Source organism: Lucilia cuprina, chromosome 4 (genome assembly GCF_022045245.1).
Source record: "Lucilia cuprina isolate Lc7/37 chromosome 4, ASM2204524v1, whole genome shotgun sequence".
NCBI classification, from domain to species: Eukaryota; Metazoa; Arthropoda; class Insecta; order Diptera; family Calliphoridae; genus Lucilia; species Lucilia cuprina.
Window position 1 is genome coordinate 96,669,138 of NC_060952.1, and position 18,841 is coordinate 96,687,978.

Here is an 18,841-nt window from a genome sequence, read left to right on the forward strand (position 1 = left end):
GATGTTCAATGTTTTTTATGTATTAAATGACATTTTGGTTTTAAAAAATGTTGAGAAAATTAGAATCGAGTGAAAAAAACACGAGTAGAGCAGTACAAGCCACAAGACAATTGCGAAAGAAACGACGAAAAATCATGTAAATTGCGCATTTATACCCCGACAGAAAAAGAAAATCAATTTCAGAAATAATTGAGGCTAGAAAGCATTTACTAAAACACAAATATTCTTTGGGAGCCGCTCAGAAAGTGCGTTGAAAGTCAAAATATATACAACCGAAGGGGGAAATAAGGTGGTGTGAGGTAGGTTTTCAATATTAAAGGCGCTAATCTCTCCAGGGCCAGTGGCCCGCAACAAAAAAAAGAATCACCAAATGTTCCCTCTTAAAAAAATAAATGTATAATTAAAAGATTTTAAAAAAATCCTAAACTGTGTGTTTAAAACGATGATGCAACTAAAAAAAAAAATACAACCAAGAAAATGAAAATAAAAGTTGGGAAAAAAGTCAAGAAATATTAAAGTGTGTTGTGTGTGAGTGCGTGAGTGTAAATAATTGAAAACAATATTAAAAAAATACGAAAATAAAAATGGGCAACTAAAAACTTAAGTATAGAGAAATTCAGCCGTACAATAAGAAATAAATAAATGAACGCAACTAAATAAAAATTGTACAAGAAACTAATCAAAAATTTCTATTTGCTGTTACAGGGAAATATTGCAATTGAAACCAGTAGAGTAGAAATATTTTTGGATTAAATCAATTAAAACCATTTAAAGTATTAAATCCATATGTCAGATTCGGAATACAGTGAAACCTTGGATGTGAATGGCCAAGATGAAAGTGAAGGCAATGCAATACACCTGCAACTATTGCAGCAACAGCAATATCTGCAACAGCAGCAACATCAAAACCAACAAAATGTTAGCTATATGACCTATGCCGGTTCGACATCCTCCTCTTCCGGTGAGTCCAGTATCTCCACCACCTCTTCCGATGAATCGGATGCAGAGGACTCTGAAGATACTTTGGAATTGGCCAAGATAACCACAGAGGTTCTAAACTTACCGCGCGGTTTGTGTGAAAATGCAGCTATATTCAAAGAGTTTTTCTCCTTGTCCACATGGCAGGAATTACCTTTACCAGTGCAACAACATTTACAACAATTCCTGCCTCGTTTCCAACAACTGTTGCCACCACAAATGGCCGCTGTAGAACAGTCTCGCACGATTTCCATGCTCTTTAATAATGAACTAACACGATTTGGAACTTCACCTTTAACCAGTCTACAACAACAACTAGAAGTTGGCAACTGTAGACCTGATATCATAAAATTACGTCAAAATATTTTGAAATCTCGTCGTAGAGAACAAAGATTTCAACATTGTGAACGTTTGTCACAAACTGCCAAACAATTGTTTCTCTCCCGCCAAAGACTATTGGATACGGCCTATAAATCTTCACCGGATTCGTTTATAAAACCGGCTGCTGTCAAAGGCTTTATAACACAAAATAAACAACAGCCTAAACCCTCACATCTATTCGCCGACAACAAACTATCGGCCATGCGTGCTCGAAAACGTTTTTATAGTGAAATTTCCCAATTAGCACAGCAGTTGGGCTTAAAGGGTGATGTTGTCTTAAGTGCCGATGAGGAAGATGAAGATAGTGTGCTGGCGGATGAAATGAAGAAGGAACAGCTATTACAACAGCGTGGTTTGGAAAATGAAAATGAGGCTGTTAAGACCTCCACATCTTTGGCTGATCGTTGTATTTATAGTACGGTATTTAAGAAACATCAGGATATTGAAGATGAAGAGGCATGTCGTCTACAGCAGAAATCTAAACAGTCGAAATTAACCAATCGCAACTTTAGAGATTATTTAAGGGAACATAAGCGCAGGAAAATAACAGAACCGGTGAGTAATAAGAAAGAATCATGGGTTGTATAAAAATCTGCATTTAATAGGGAAATGTTTATTGTTTGTGTGTGAAAGAGTAAGAACCACCAAAAAGATTTCTGTTTAAGATACTTAATTCAAATTGGATTTGTAAGATCCAATTTGAAATAAGTTTTTTTTTAATTTTTTACATTTTTCAAAATCCTCAACCCGAAAATTTTTACAATTATCATTATGCTTTTTTTTGTAGACCCTTCCCGAATTTGAAACATCTGATATACGTTTAAGAGATGTTTGTGCTCGTGCTCAAATGGGTGGCAATTTCAAACGTATGTTTGCCTTTGGTAAGACTCCAGGACGTAAACCAAAAATAACGCCAACAACCTTAACAACAACAGCACCGACACCAGCTACGTTCTCGAGCACCACAACATCATCAACAATATTAGCCACAAATGTTACAACTACCACCAACACAACAACAACTGCAATTACACAACCTATAACTCTGACATCACTACCACCGCCACCGCTGCCACCACCAAAACTAAGTGAACCTCCAGCATTAGTACCCATACAACCAATGCTTAAAAAATCCGAGACATATCAAATTGCAACAAAATCGCCAACAAAAGAATACCATCTTCAGCAGCAACAGCTTCAACAATATACTATAACCCAACAACAACATTCCTTGGTTCACACCCATGCTGCTGGTTTAAATAGTAACACTACTAATGACTCTCTTAATATATCCCAATTAATGTCGGTAACAAATCATGCAGATAATCTTAATTTATGCATGGATGATTCTTCTCTATTAACGGCCGATCACGATGCCTTTAATATGCTTGATAGTGAAGTGGAATTACAACAGGAAGAAGTAGAAACATTTGGTGGAACTTGTGAGGAAACTATACCCGCTTTTGTTATAGGCAACGATGTAATCATGCCTTCAGCCAGTGACAACGCTGCCAATGACAAGGCCAACAGTTTGTTAGCATTTAACAAATCACAGCATCAACCTTCACAGCAAATGGAAAATGTTGTGGTTACACAGCCGGTGCCCAAATTAGAACCAATTTCGCGAACATCTCTTATAACCACTAAAGCAACTACAACAGCCACATTGGGACCAACTGTAACAGCTCCTACTGTTAGTGAATTGATACAGGAGACACATGCTTGTTATTTCTCTTTAATACGCGATTTTTTCTGTTCCACACCCAATCATCGCATGCGTTATGATGACTTGCGACATAAAATTGATGTATGGCTGCGTAATCCCATTACCGCTTTAAATGAATGGTATTCTTTGGCCGACAACTGGTCTAATCTTTTAAAATCGGCTATTAATTTTCTAGTCGGTGAATTTCCCGATCTACCAGATGAATATGTACCCTATATAGAGCACAAGGTGCAGTTAAACATCTACCAATGGATAGGAGCTGGACGAGACTCAGATAATAGACTTACTGAACTGTGTACTTTATGGATGGAGAAACGTAAACAACCCAGCGATAAACAGACAAACAGTTTAACACAAACAGAATTGAAATTGGAAATTTGCCCTCGAAGCTCTGTGGAAATGGATGATTCAGGCGAGGCAGGCAGTGATAATGGGGGAAGCTTAACACCGCCACCACCACCACCCAGATGTCCCACCAATTGGGCGGTGAGAGCAGCTACTTTAGAGGAAATTGCCGAATTTCAAAGACAGGAACGAGAGAGATTCGAACAACCCCATAAAGCCTATACTTATCGCATGTATGGCTATGAAAGTGTGGTGGGTCCGGTCAAGGGGATCTACACACCCTTATTGGCACTCAGTAAGGCTCGTGGTCATAGTATGATGGTGGGTGATCGTCCTAACTTTGTTACCATTTTAACTTTGGTAAGAGATGCCACTGCTCGTTTACCTAACGGTGAGGGTACTCGAGCAGAAATATCCGAACTACTTAAATGTTCACAATACATTAATCGTGATGCTTCCGAGAATGTATTACAAACTATTGTTAGTGGAGCTTTGGATCGCATGCATACCGAACATGATCCCTGTGTACGCTACGATCCTAAACGTAAAATATGGATTTATTTGCATCGTAATCGTTCGGAAGAAGAATTTGAGCGCATACATCAAGAAAATCAAACTATAGGCAAAACAAAAAAATTGCCTCAAAGAAAACCAAAACCATTAAGTCATACTTCAGCAGCCAGCGGCACCGGCAAACCGTCTTCTACTTTAGATAATGATAATTTTAACAGCTCTGAGACCAGCAATGTTAGCAGTAAGGTTACTGGTTCTTTAATATCCATGCCAGCTTTAGTACCATCAAATCCCATTATTGTCAGCAATAATAGTGTAGTGCAACGACAGCAACAGGTTTTGCAACAGCAGTTAATAAACAGTAACAAATGTCCACCGGTGCCTCCATTGAAATATAATATACCAATGTCTTCGTCAGCAAATAGTACACAACAGCAAAAATCCTTATTAAAAACCACCATTAGAACAGACAATAAAACTTTAAATACCAGCAATAACAACAGCTCGAGTAGCAGCAGCAGTAATCTACTCAAACAGCACAGTTTTCAAATGCCACCAAATAAAAATCATCCTAATCAAAATACCACCCCCATAATAGTTGCCACACCGCAAGGTCTGCAAACTGTTCATGTATCAAATGCCACCTCGGTTATGCCGGCTCCTCAAAACACAAACAACCAGACATCCCAACAGCCAACTAACACTGCTCACCAGCAACAACAACATAACACTAATTTAACCGCCAATTTAGCCGGCAAACGTGTTACTCTTAATAAACCCATCATTATAAATCAAGTAACAACATCAGCCACAACCTCCTCACCCTCTACAAACTCCTCTCCTGCCAACACAATTAAAAAATCTCCGCAACAAATTATACAGAAAACGCAATTAATACAAAACCGCATAACACTACAAACAAATCAACATCAAATGTTAACCCAACAACAACAACAATCGAATCTTATTATACCCCTATCAATGGCCAACAATATGTCACTTAATGTTCAATCAACATCTAATGTTACAGATCCTCCTTCTCAAACTGTTAATAGCTTGCCAGCGTCAGCTTCCCTGAGTAATAAACAAAATATTATACGCTTAGTTCCTGCTTCAAATGTTAAATCACTTATGTCGGCACAATCTCCCACCACCCAAGTTGTTAATAGACAAAGAATTGTTACTACACCAACAACAGAACGTCCAACTACTCCACAACATCAGCAGCAGCAACAAAAATCTCATTCTAACACTAGTGGTTTTCAATTACTCTCTAATACTGGCAATTTGATTACTGTTAGTGGAACAGTTACAAATCCAGCTGGTTCTATTGTGAAAATGTCACCGCAACAATTTGCTGCTCTACAGCAGAAACAAGGTCAACAGCAGCAACATATTATTGTTAAACAGACGGGCGTTACGAAAACTCAAACAGCAGTGGCGGCGGGCACTAAACCTCAAAGAGTTATTTTGGGTAAGTTGAAACATTCGGGAACATTTCTATAATCAAAATGAAAAAATCTATTAAGAAGATTTCACCAATATTTCTTTTTTTTAATATTTCCAAAAAAAAATCTTTCAATTTACTAGGCAACACTTCTATTGTGGGTCAAACGGGTCAAGGTAAAAGTATTGTCCTGCAACAAATACCAGTGGCTTCATCTTCAGTTGTGGTAACACCCTCCCAAGCGACTACTGTTTCATCGGCTACAACAACCATAAGCGGCAATAAAATACAAACTATAAATGCCAAAAATTTAACACCACAACAACAACGTATTCTAATACAAAATCTTAAACAACAACAGCAGCAGCAAACTATAAATCAAAATCAAATCCAATTTAAAACCGTTCAGGTGGTGGGAAATACTTCCGCTAACCAGACAAACTTAACCGGTAGAGTTCAAACCGTTACTCAACACAATAATCCTAAAACTTCAGTTGTGGTGGTCTCACAAGATAATGCAACCGTACAACAGCAAAATATAACAAGAATACTAAAAACCACAAGCCAACAAATAAAGTCCGACATAACGGGAGCAACTGGAGCTGGTACCCGCGTTATAACTAGTTCTAGTGGACAAATAATATCTTTAGATAATTTAATACAAAAACAAGGAGGAACATTACGTATTACTGGCACCGGCAATAATACACAAACTATTAAAACTAATCAACAACACTTAACAGCAAATGTGATGCAAAAATCTCAACAGCAACAAGTGAAGCAACAGCAACCCCAACAGTATACTATTGTTTCAGTACCGAATAGTATTATATCCCTGGGCAGTAATTCAAATTTTACAGTGGGCCAAAGAATTATCACAACACAGGCTGGTTCTAGCAATACCAGCACTTTGGTAAATCTAGACTCTACGAAAGTAACACCGTCTGTTGTATCAACAGGTACCGGACGTGTTATAACTGCAACAGCAGCTGGTACTAAAATTATTACAAAACAAACACCCGCCACCTCAACTTCAACTGGTAATATACGTCTTATTAATACTGTCAATCAAACGGCCAACATCAATTTGGCCACTTTACAAGGTAAACAAGTGGTCTTAACAACTGGCAAGGCGTTAAATACTATTAGCAAGGCTCAGTCACAGCAGCAGCAGCAAAATGTGGTACAAACCCAACAGGGCAGCATTGTTATTGGTGGGCAAACGGTTAAATTGCAGCAAGGAAGTGTAAGTAAAGATGAAGAGGTTGTAGATAGATAGATAGATAGATAGATAGATAGATAGATAGATAGATAGATAGATAGATAGATAGATAGATAGATAGATAGATAGATAGATAGATAGATAGATAGATAGATAGATAGATAGATAGATAGATAGATAGATAGATAGAAAGATAGATAGATAGATAGATAGATAGATAGATAGATAGATAGATAGATAGATAGATAGATAGATAGATAGATAGATAGATTGATATATAGATAGATAGATTGATATATAGATAGATAGATAGATAGATAGATAGATAGATAGATAGATAGATAGATAGATAGATAGATAGATAGATAGATTTATTAAGTTATTTACAGTTACTTAAGTAATTTTCATTTCAAACAACTGAGATTGTATGAATTATTTTCACGAAAACAATATTTTTTGTTCCTCACCCTCAGACAAACATACAACAATTGCTGCAGAAAAGTGGCGGCAATATCATTAGCAGTCAAAATTCTTCAACAAATCTCACAGGAACAACAACAACAACACCACATTTACAAACCGTTATAATGGGTAATCAAATCTTAAGAGTACAACAATTACCACAAATTGTCTCAACAGCAAATCGTATAAATGTGTCGAATGCAAAAACTCTAAGCAATAACATGGATAATAGTTTAACGACCACAAACTCCAATACGCCAAAAACAATATTTGTCGGTTCGACAGGACAAACATTAAGACTACAGCCAGCCTCCTCACAAACACAAAACATAACAAATAAAAACATAATTGTACAAACGCAGCAACAGGTAAGAAAATGATTTAAACAAATAATAAAACAAAATAATGTTAACAACATTTTTCTAACTAATTGCAAGAATTCAACAAATAAAACTGCTGCCACCAGTAGTGGTAATACAACCACACCGAATCGCGTCGTTTTAGCCGTACAAGGTGGTGGTCAAATATTTTTATCGCCTAATTTTCAAGGTGGTAATATTAATCTTAAGTCATTGCAAAATATGAAAGTGGTATCATTGGCTCAACATCCCAATGCAAAACTTAAAGATTCTTCAACTGTAACCAATACTTCATCATCATTAGCATCATCGTCGTCGGCCTCAACGTTGACAGCTCAACCTACACAGAACATTTTAAAAACTACATCCACACCCTCTACTAGTGATACAAATGTTTAAACATTTAACTTTTAGTAAACAAAAAAAAAAAAAACTCATTTTATAATGTAAACCAATCATACCCATTTGATCATCGTTTTTTCTTTTAGTTTATAAATCTACGCCAAGCGTAGTAGTATTTAAATTTTATTTTAACCAACCTAAAATTAATTTTTGTACATAAAACTCAATCAATCTATAAAAAGATACATTTATACATTTTATAGTTATAGATAATGTAATATATAATATAATAGAGTATAATATAAATAATATTATAAACAAAAACTATTATATTAGAAACCAGCAATTATTCCCCTACTCCCCAAACCCATAATCTTTGTTGTATTTTACCAATTTCTTAATTATACAAAACACATTTTGTACGAAATTTAATTTATATTAATTAATATTTAACACTCACACACTTCACTCCCCATACATACATACACTACTTGAGTTAGTAATAAAAGAGTTTATTTTTTTAATTATTAATAATTAGCATAAAAACTTAAATAAAAAACATCTTGAATATAACAGCTTTTAGAAATTTATATAAAAAAATAAATGGGAGTTTTTATTGATATTCTTCTTTTTGTCGAACAAACTTTAGACTCTTTAATAACAACTAGACAGATAGATAGATAGATAGATAGATAGATAGATAGATAGATAGATAGATAGATAGATAGATAGATAGATAGATAAATAGATGGATAGATAGATAGATAGTTAGATAGATAGATAGATAGATAGATAGATGGATAGATGGATAGATAGATAGGTAGATAGATAGATGATAGATAGATGGATAGATGATAGATAGGTAGATAGATGGATAGATAGATAGACAGATACATATATATATAAAATAAATAAATAAATAGATCTGTGGATCGATTAATTGAATTAAACTTTAAAGGGGAAATTGGGCACACAATTACTAATATTACCATATCCCTAATAGGAATAATGCTGAAACATACTAGATTTTTACGTGTACAATTTAAAACAGAACGAAAAAAACCAAAAACAAAACGTGTCCTGTTAAAATTGCAAGATAAATGAAAATTTTCAAAATTTTAATCTAATAGCGATTAGATACGATTTCTTTATTTTTTATATTCTTTTATCAAGGACTTTATTGCAATATGTTTTTTTTTAATATTGCAGCGAATTTAATTTAATTTTTATTGAAATCAATTCTTATAACTATTCTTCTTCAAATTCACAATTATTCGATTACTTTTGCAAAAAATATCAATAAAACTCATGCAGCACTATTTTTACACGCTGTGTTTAGTATACACAAAAAACAACTGATTCGATTGCAACTCTGTAAGAAAACTCAACACAGTTTAACTCTCTATACCTGAAACAGTTTTTTCGTACACTTTTTTAGCGGCGTTTCTTTTGGCTGAGGAGAAAAAAACATAATTTGCAAAACTTTTTCACACTATTTACAATATAAAAAATAATTAAACAATAAATAAAATAATGGAATTTTGTTAAAAACTCAGAAGTTTTAAAGAAATGTAAGTGTTAACGTGTTAAAAAACTGAACTTTGAGAGAAAAAGTTCTGCAAAGTTGAGGAAAAAAAAACGAAACGACAATTATACTTGAGAATTGAAGTGAAGCTGCAGCGAGCAGAAAAATAGAGAAAAAGTGAAATAAGAAAAAAAAATTGAAAAACTTAGAAAATCTATGAAAAAAGTAAGTAGTTCCACATAAAGATTAGTTTACGAAAATAAAATTTCTTTTCTTGCATATTTATGTGTGTTAGTGTTAAAGCAAACACGCTGAGACATGTTTAAGTTTGTTTTAACATTAAAATTTGCATGCACTCTACGAAAAATAGTGTATAAAAAGAAACGGAAAATTGCTAACCCAACAAACATTTTGTTTGTCTTTTTACAGAATTTCACCTTTTAAAAACTTATAGAGTGTGGACGGCGTTAAAAAATTAACATATAAATGGGCAAAGAAACATCCACCAACGATCTGGTCTGTCATAATACAAATGATGCTAAGAAAACTATTGAGGAAAACAAGGAAAATTCTTTAAAAGATAAAAATTCCATACAAAACGATATCACCACAACAACAGCAGCAAATAAAGGTAGCAAATTGAATACAAATAAAACTGAGGAAGAGGTATTGGAGGATGAAAACAGTAACGACAGCAGCACAAGTAACGACACAAAAGCCACCACCAGCTCAACAAACAATTCCTCCAGTACCTCAACATCTAAAGATACTACAAAGAGTAAAACTTCATCATTAGCAACGGACCAGTCAGCATCTAATAAAGAAGAAAATAAAGAAGAAAAAACCAATAAGCCAGAAGAACCACAATTCCGCGTTGCCTCCAATAATAATACGGGTTTTAAATTACGTATAGTACCTTTAGAGAAATTACTCGAAAAGCCTAGAGAAAACGAAATAACTAAGGAAAAGAAACGCTCTAATTCTCCTGAGCTAAAAAAGAAAGTGGAAAAAACTGAAAGATCTACTAGATCCGCCAAACTTCCGGTAGATAAAGCGGTTAGACGTTTACCCGAACGATCACGTAAACCAGTATCTTTTGTAGAAATCTCAGAAAGTGAATCAGAGGAACTAGATTCCGTTAAAGAAGGCAAAAGTGAGTCGGATTCCTCAGAAGAAGAGATACGACCGCCTGTAAAAAGATCATCTAAAAAAGAAACTGTTGTTAAACGCCAAACCTTAGCCCGCCCACCATCTCCTTCTAGCGTTAGGCGTTGTGTAGTGAAACTAAAACGTTGCACATTAGCCGATTTCAAGAATCTTAAATCGAAACACAACAAAAAAGCTAAAATGAATGGTGGCACCGAGAAGCCTTCGACCTCGGCTGCACGACGAAAACGTATTTCATCTGACAATGATGATTCTGATTTTGAATTAAAACAAAGCGATTCTGATGATCGCATCTCAGGCCCTGAAGACAATCCCGAGGAGCCAGAGAGCCAAAGGGACAGTAGCGATAGTGAGGTAATACCTACACGCAAAAGACGTGTATTCCAAAAAGGTAAAAATTCGGATAATTCCGATGAGGATTTCGAACCTGACAACAAGAAATCTAAAAAGAAACGACGACGAATTCGTAAAAATTCCAGCGATGAGTCAGAAGATGATGATGACGATGATGATGATGGAAAAAAGGACAAAGGCAAACGTAAAGACATACGTAAAATTATAAAAACTTCCGAACTTAATATAAGCACCAAAACCGCTACCAAGGAAGAGGAAGAACGTCGCAAACGTATCGAGGAACGTCAAAAATTGTATAATCAAATCTATGAGAAACCCGAAAGTGTGGAGGTAACCGAACTGGTTTTAGATTTTGATCCCGAATCCAAGAAAACTTTACTAGAGGTGGACAAGGGTCTAATGAAAAAACTTAAACCCCATCAGGTTACAGGCGTCAAATTTATGTGGGATGCTTGTTTTGAGACTATAGAAGATGCCCAAGAAAAACCTGGTTCGGGTTGTATTTTGGCCCATTGCATGGGTCTAGGTAAAACTTGTCAAATTGTCACTTTGTCTCACACTTTACTGGCGAATTCCAATAAAACCAATGTCGAGCGTGTACTCATCATTTCCCCCCTAAGTACTCTCAATAATTGGGCTCGCGAATTTAAATATTGGATGGGTTTTACTCGTAAACGCAACATTGAAATCTACGACATGTCCAAGTATAAAGATAAAAATACCAGAATTTTCAAATTAAATGAATGGTTCGAGGAAGGCGGTGTCTGTATTATGGGTTACGATATGTATCGTATATTAACCAATGAAAAGGCCAAGGGTTTGCGCAAGAAACAACGTGAACAATTACAACAGTCGCTGGTGGAACCGGGACCCGATCTAGTGGTCTGTGATGAGGGTCATTTGCTAAAGAATGAAAAGACTTCGATTAGTAAAGCTGTAACACGTATGCGCACTATGCGACGTATTGTATTGACCGGTACTCCACTACAAAATAATCTCAAGGAATGTAAGTAAAAGTGATCAATATCATTATATTAGTATTCTTTTTTTCTTAACTGCTTATTGTTTTATTTTTAGACTATTGTATGATACAATTTATCAAACCCAATCTCTTGGGTACTTATAAGGAATATCTCAACCGTTTTGTTAACCCCATAATGAATGGTCAATATACAGACTCCACAGAACGTGATATACGTTTAATGAAGCACCGTTCTCATATCTTGCATCAACTGTTGCAGGGCTGTATACAACGACGAGATTATTCGGTGCTGGCACCGTATCTACCACCCAAACATGAATATGTCGTCTATACCACATTGTCTACACTGCAGCAACTATTGTATGAACATTATATGACACACCAACGTGATATTGGCAGTTCCATATCCGAGGGGAAAGGAGCTCGACTTTTCCAAGATTTTCAAGAATTAAGACGCATATGGACACATCCCATGAATATGCGCATTAACAGTGATTCAGTTATTCGCAAAAAAGTATTAGCTAATGATAATGATTCATTGGACGATTTCATTGATGACAATGATGATGACGAAGAAGAAGCGGCTGGTGGCGGTGGTTCTTCCTCAGACACATCAGTAGATTCGTCAAAATCATTTGGTAGTGGTGGTGGTGGAGGAGGTGGTGCTGGTGCCTCATCTAAGTCTCGCAAGACTAGAAATTATCGTCGTAATAATGCTGGCGATGAAAATGACAGTGATATAGAGGAAGTGGCACCGGTACAGCAAGATGATCCATCTGAGTGGTGGAAACGTTTTGTGGCCGATAAGGAACTTAATAATATCAATCATTCCCCCAAATTGGTTATACTAATGAAACTATTACAACAATGTGAACAAATTGGCGACAAACTATTGGTTTTCTCACAATCGCTGCAGAGTTTGGACACAATTGAACATTTTCTATCGTTGATTGATAGTAAAACTAGAGGTTATGAATATGAAGGTAAGTTACAAACTATAAGAATAGTTAAAGCTTTTGGTTAAAGAAAAGTTTTTTACAAAAGTTGTTTAAGGTCTTTGGTCAGAATTTGAAATACATGTTTATAAATTTATATTTGCAGGTGATGTCGGCGATTTCACTGGCTTTTGGAGTTCCGGTACCGATTACTTTCGCTTAGACGGCTCATGTTCGGTGGAGCAACGTGAATCCATGTGCAAGAAATTCAATGATCCGACCAACTTAAGAGCTCGTCTATTTCTAATTTCAACACGAGCCGGCGGTTTGGGAATCAATTTGGTTTCTGCCAATCGTGTAGTTATATTCGATGTCTCCTGGAATCCTTCACACGACACCCAAAGTATTTTCCGTGTTTATCGTTTTGGCCAAGTGAAACCTTGCTACATATATCGTCTCATTGCAATGGGCACCATGGAACAGAAGTTATACGAACGTCAAGTAGCTAAACAGGCTACGGCCAAGCGGGTTATTGATGAACAGCAAATATCGCGTCATTATAACCAATCGGATTTACAGGAACTCTACACATATGAATTGGAACCTAGTATGCCACGAGAAATACCACTTTTGCCCAAGGATCGTTTGTTTGCCGAACTATTGTCGGAACATGAAAAATTACTGTTCAAATATCACGAACATGACTCTTTGCTCGAAAATGAAGAAAGTGAAAATCTTAGCGAATCGGAACGTAAAGAGGCCTGGTCTGAATTCGAAGCTGAGAAGACACGTACCGTACAGACCGCACAGTTTATGTCTTATGATCGTAGCGCCTATGGCGGCCAATATGGCAATGCCTCGGGTAGTGTTACTTCCAATAAAATATTCGGTTTTCGTTCGGATGTACTACTACAATTGCTTAACATGAAAATTGCTAAGGATCATCCTGAAATGACACAAAATCAAGTTATACAAGTAGTACCAACATATTTGAATACATTGTACAGCCAAATGAACAATGGGGATCCTACTATGTATAAGGATCTTTTGTCATTGCATGCTACTCTGGCCCATCCGAGTGGCATGTACATGAATCCGTTATTATATGTTAATCAAAATCCACAGGCGGCTGGCTATTTTCAGGGTCAGACAGCCAATGGAGTTGTGGGTGGTAGTGGTGTAGGTGCTGGTCCTGGTGTGGGTGGTGTACAAATTGTTCCCAATCCAGCGGCTCAAGCTATGGGTGCTGCCCCTCCAAGACCAGCACCTGGTTTCGATCCGAATGAGGTTTATGAAATTGATTAAATTATAATGTTGTAATATTATCGTAACACAACAATTAATTTCCTCGACTTTCTATATCGTACACATACACACACACATACATATACATACAATACATATATACTTTGTAGATTAGGAGACTTTATTATTATTATTATTTTTACTATTAATTTAGCCTTTGTTCTTTTTTTAAGATTTTAGCTTTCTGTTTCATTTTTTGTGTTAAATTTTATCTTTTTTTAGTTTTTTTTTTCCTCCTTTCCCGTTTTGCTTTAAAGGAAGTTTTAGAAAGTTTATATTTTTGTAAATTATTCTTTAAACTAATGATTGATCTCCCCCAAAACACAGTTTTAAAATTTGTTTAAAATTCAATTAAAACAAACAACCTCTACTTTTCTTACTCCTAAAACCCCTTTCCTTTACACATTTTTTTATACTTTCATTTCCAATTTGATAAGTTGATTTAGACGCTATTTAACAAAAAAACATTTATTTTTTATATACAATTATTTTGTTTTTTAAAGAGAGCAGAGATTAAAACTCTTTAAATCAAATTTAAGTTAATTACTGTTTATTGAAGCTAAATATACATAATTTTTAATTTTATTTTTAATTTAACAAAATACAACCAATCCCCTACACTTTATTAATAACAATTAATGAATATTACTTTACTTTAATATAAATTTTAACTTATACAAAAAAAAAACGATATTTAAAAAGTCTTTGGTTTAGTTCCCTATTTAATAAGTTTAATAAACAAAATAAAAACAACAACAAAAACATGAAATGAAAATCTTATAAAATAAAACTAATAATCCTCAAAAATACACACACTCCTCTATATCATTAAAGAAAAAAACACATAATTTAAAAATATTTTTAAACTTATAAATTAATTATAAAAACACAAAAAAATAAATAATTAATAAAAATCACACACAATAAAAAAACTCCCATATAAAACAAACACCAGGTTAATTAGTAATAAAAATTATACAAAAAAAATATATATAAATAATATTGGTGTTGAAATTTCTTAGTGGATTTCTTAATTCATATGAAGACAGTGGAAGGAATAAATATGAATTATCACAGAAAATGATTTTAGCTAAAATACCAAATTTCAACTAAAAATTCGAATACGTATTGAATTTTCTGTAAAATTTTTATCTATTTTGAAATTTTTCGAAAGAATATTCTCTTATGCAATTTTCTATATAAAAAAAAATTGGTACAGAATATTTTTTTTATAAAAATATATAAATCTTTTATAAAAATCATTCTCCAATCTTCATATTTGTCTATAGCTCTTCTATTAAATAAAATTATAATTCTTCTTAAAAAAGTTTTTGTAACAAACAAAAAAAATACTTTGGATTTTTAACCACAAATTGAAAAAATTAAATTTTAGTGCTACTCTTTAAAAAAAATCGTACTTTCGACTTTTTATAAACAACTTTATTCATCTATCTGGCAATAGCAATAATGCAATAGGTATTTAAGTCTGGCAACTCTAAGCATTGTTTTGTTTTTTTTTCGCTGTCAGAATTTTTTGTTTGCAAAGAAGTCTTAGAAGTGATAAAAAAATGTCCACATCTTCCAATGTTAATGGCAATCTAATGGATGAATTTGAAGAGGCTTTCCAAAATTGTTTGCTTTCACTCACCAAATTAGAGGCGAATACTGGCACTAATAAGGAAGAAGTCGAATTGGAAGTGCAGAAAACTACAAACCGTTTTATAGATGTAGCCCGGCAAATGGAAGCATTCTTTTTGCAAAAACGTTTTTTGGTTTCGACTCTAAAACCCGATCAACTAATCAAGGATGAAAATCAAGATCTACGCACAGAAATTTCACGTAAAGAAACTTTACTCAATAAACATTACAGTCGTCTGGAGGAGTGGAAAGCCTGTCTCTCAGATATACAACAAAATCCCGCTATACTTAATAGACCGGTGGGTGGTCTACCAGCAGGTTTAGGCGAGCCTGGTGGTAGCATGATTGGACCTTCTGGATCTGGTGGACCTTTGGGAGTAGGTGCAATGGCTGCTATGGGAGGACCACCGGGTCGTGGTGGTATGATGCCTAATGTTCCTGGTGCTATGGGTCCTATGTCGCAAATGGGTGCGGCGGGACAGCAGCAACAACATTTACAAAATCAAAAAATGTTACAGGCTCAGCAAATGCAACAGTTGCGCATGATGGGAAAATTACCAAAGTAGTAACGTTTTTTAAACCGGAATTACATATTGAGAAATTCAGAAAGATTTTAGTTTAAATTTTAGAAATACATATAAATATAAGCAAAAAATAAACAATTTTTAATTAAAAAATTAATAAGAAAATTGTTTAATACTTAAAAAACCAGGTTTATGAAATCTATGTGGTAATCTCTTCATATTAATTTTGTTTTTCTCACTTAACTATGGGAATGCATTTGAACCATGACAAAAGCAACAATAATCTGAATTAAGTTTAATTTTTAATGTTTTATTTATATTAATATTAAATATGTTTACTAAGAAATACATTAAAGTGAATATTATTTAAAATATTCAAATGAAAAATATGTATTTGTTAAACTACGCGTAAAGAACTTAAAAGAAAAAATCCTAAAATATAAAAATATTACAACAAAATACATTATATATGTATGTAAGTGTTACGACTGAAGAATGTGTTGTGCTAATGAAGACGTTGATTAATATACATTACACATATATGTACATATAATGGAATACTAGTAATATGATGGTCGTTTTAAACTGGAGCATTTTTGTGTTTTTTAACGTGACGATTAAGACTAAATTTTAAATCAAATGATTTTCCACATAAATTACATTTAAATTGTGATTTAGTGGGTGTAGTTTTCGGTGACTGTTCTTGCTGTTCGGTGGACAAATGCTGATCATAATGTTGACGCAATTGTTCAATGGTGGCAAATGTTTCGGAACATTTAGCACAAGCAAATGTATTAAAACTATTTTCAATATGAGCAGGAGGAACATTAGCCAAAGTTTCTGCAGCATGTTCATCGTCTTGCTCTTCCTGCTCCTCCTCCTCCTCGTCATCTGTTGTTGTGTTATTTAAAGCTGTTTCTGTATGATATTCTTCAGGTGTATCGGTATTTGTTTCTTGTGGAGTTTCTTCTTCATGATCCATGTGTTCAGTTTGTGTAACGGAGGAAATGTTAGTATTTTGAGTATCGTGTATATCAGTATCATTGTCATAATCTTCAAAAACTGTTATATTTGTATGGTCAACATCATCATTTTGTTCAGGTGCAGACATTACAAGAGTATTATTTATTGTTGACTCCTCATTGTGACTTGCAGTTGCTGTTATAGGGCCTGTTATGTGAGTAGTAGCACGATGTTCTTCATTGACATGTGTTTCCAAATCAATTTGTTCCACAAATCCCTGATTACAATGGGCACAAAGAAATTTATAATTGATTATATTGTCTTCCGGTTCTTGACACATTTGTTCATCTTCCTGTTGTTCCCCATATATAATATGACTTGTTTCTTGTGCACTAGGTGCATGTGACGTTTGTATGATCATCGTTGATTTGGTTACGTGATTGTCATCTTCATTTGCATGTATTTGCCAAATATGATTTTCTCTTTCATCTTCAGTTGAGAAGACTGAAAACGGAAAATTAAGCATGAGTAAGGAATAAGGTTCGAAAGAGGAATATTACTCTTGATAAGCACTATTAACCTAAAACGTTTATAATTACCTTCCTGACAATATTCACAGGAATATTTCGTTAGTAGCTCATGTTGACGTAAGTGTGATTTCATCTTCCTTGCCAAAACACCTGTAAAATATAGTGTTTAGTTTAAAATAAAGGATAATAAATAACTTTTAAGGGGACCCACCTTTTCCACATATTTTACAATTAATTTTGCCATGATTTGCACGTTTGTGTTCTCTTAGAGCATCTTTGGAGCTGCACACAAAACCACACAATGTACACTTGACATGTTTATTGAGTGTATGCCATTTCATGTGGAATTTGAGACGTGCCGGGGTAGAATTTTTAAATTGCTTGCCACAAATATGACAATCCATATCCCTGATTTCATGAGCACGTTGCATGTGCTGTTTATGATCTTCCTGGCCGGGAGAAAGATGCTGGCATAGTTTGCATTCAACTTGTTGCTGTGCGGGAACACTAGGCTCAGCTACACTTTCATTTTGTAACACTAGCTGTGTTATTTGAGAGGATGAAGGCAAAGTTTGTGGCACAACTTCCGTGGCAGATTCTACTATATTAGTGGATTGTTGTGTTACTTCTGCCGGTATGGTAGCTGCCTCTATAACTTCTTCTTTAATGGGTACATGAGGTATGTTAAAGGGTGTTGCACCATCATATTCCGTATCACTCAAATCATCGACATATATAAAATCGCAAATAGTTTGCTCTTCATTCGCCTCATCCGGCAATTCGGTTTTGATTTTAACATTGGCGAGACTACCGTTTGGCACATTGTAAAATTTGCGAAATTCATTTTGAGCATTAATGCAAGCAGCTCGCAATTCAAACACTTGCTCAAATTTGTGTATACAAGTATTGCAGACAAACTGTGGATAACCATCGTTTTCAGTCACCTGAAATATTAAAACTTACAAATTACTTTCATCTTTTGAAACTAAAATAACCCCTAAAGTTACCTCAATATTCCACTGGGCCAATTCTAAACGTATTAACATGATTTCTGAATGTTCCAGGGGTGACTCAAAAAGATGCTTAAGCTGCTGATTGCTTGGTGTTACATAGTGTATGCCGCAAGTACGGCAGGCCTTAATG

The 18,841-nt window shown here is 34.6% G+C and overlaps 3 protein-coding genes across 3 annotated transcripts in view; 2 read left to right on the forward strand and 1 right to left on the reverse strand.

Annotated features, from left to right (window-relative positions):
- Positions 1 to 28: 28 nt before the first annotated feature.
- Positions 29 to 14,618, forward strand: LOC111674854. The gene is made up of 10 exons (XM_046948006.1): positions 29 to 299; positions 706 to 1,914; positions 2,147 to 5,417; positions 5,534 to 6,636; positions 7,086 to 7,442; positions 7,512 to 7,826; positions 9,510 to 9,525; positions 9,797 to 11,827; positions 11,899 to 12,786; positions 12,905 to 14,618. Exons 2-10 carry the CDS (start codon positions 787 to 789, stop codon positions 14,041 to 14,043), a joined length of 10,248 nt encoding a protein of 3,415 aa, XP_046803962.1. The 5' UTR covers positions 29 to 299; positions 706 to 786; the 3' UTR covers positions 14,044 to 14,618.
- A 945-nt stretch (positions 14,619 to 15,563) lies between these two features.
- Positions 15,564 to 16,448, forward strand: LOC111674852 (mediator of RNA polymerase II transcription subunit 28). Its single transcript, XM_023435524.2, has one exon. It carries the CDS (start codon positions 15,612 to 15,614, stop codon positions 16,245 to 16,247), a length of 636 nt encoding a protein of 211 aa, XP_023291292.1. The 5' UTR covers positions 15,564 to 15,611; the 3' UTR covers positions 16,248 to 16,448.
- Positions 16,449 to 16,583: 135 nt separating this feature from the next.
- The window catches only part of LOC111674847 (zinc finger protein 26), a 2,445-nt gene continuing 187 nt past the window's right edge, over positions 16,584 to 18,841 (reverse strand). Inside the window, exons 1-4 of the mRNA XM_023435519.2 lie at positions 18,706 to 18,841; positions 17,910 to 18,642; positions 17,768 to 17,848; positions 16,584 to 17,672 (exon numbers count right to left, since the gene is read on the reverse strand). The exon at positions 18,706 to 18,841 is cut by the window's right edge and continues 187 nt beyond it. Of these exons, the coding sequence (XP_023291287.2) occupies positions 16,786 to 17,672; positions 17,768 to 17,848; positions 17,910 to 18,642; positions 18,706 to 18,841 (1,837 nt within the window). The 3' untranslated portion in view covers positions 16,584 to 16,785. The remainder of the gene's footprint in view (positions 17,673 to 17,767; positions 17,849 to 17,909; positions 18,643 to 18,705) is intronic.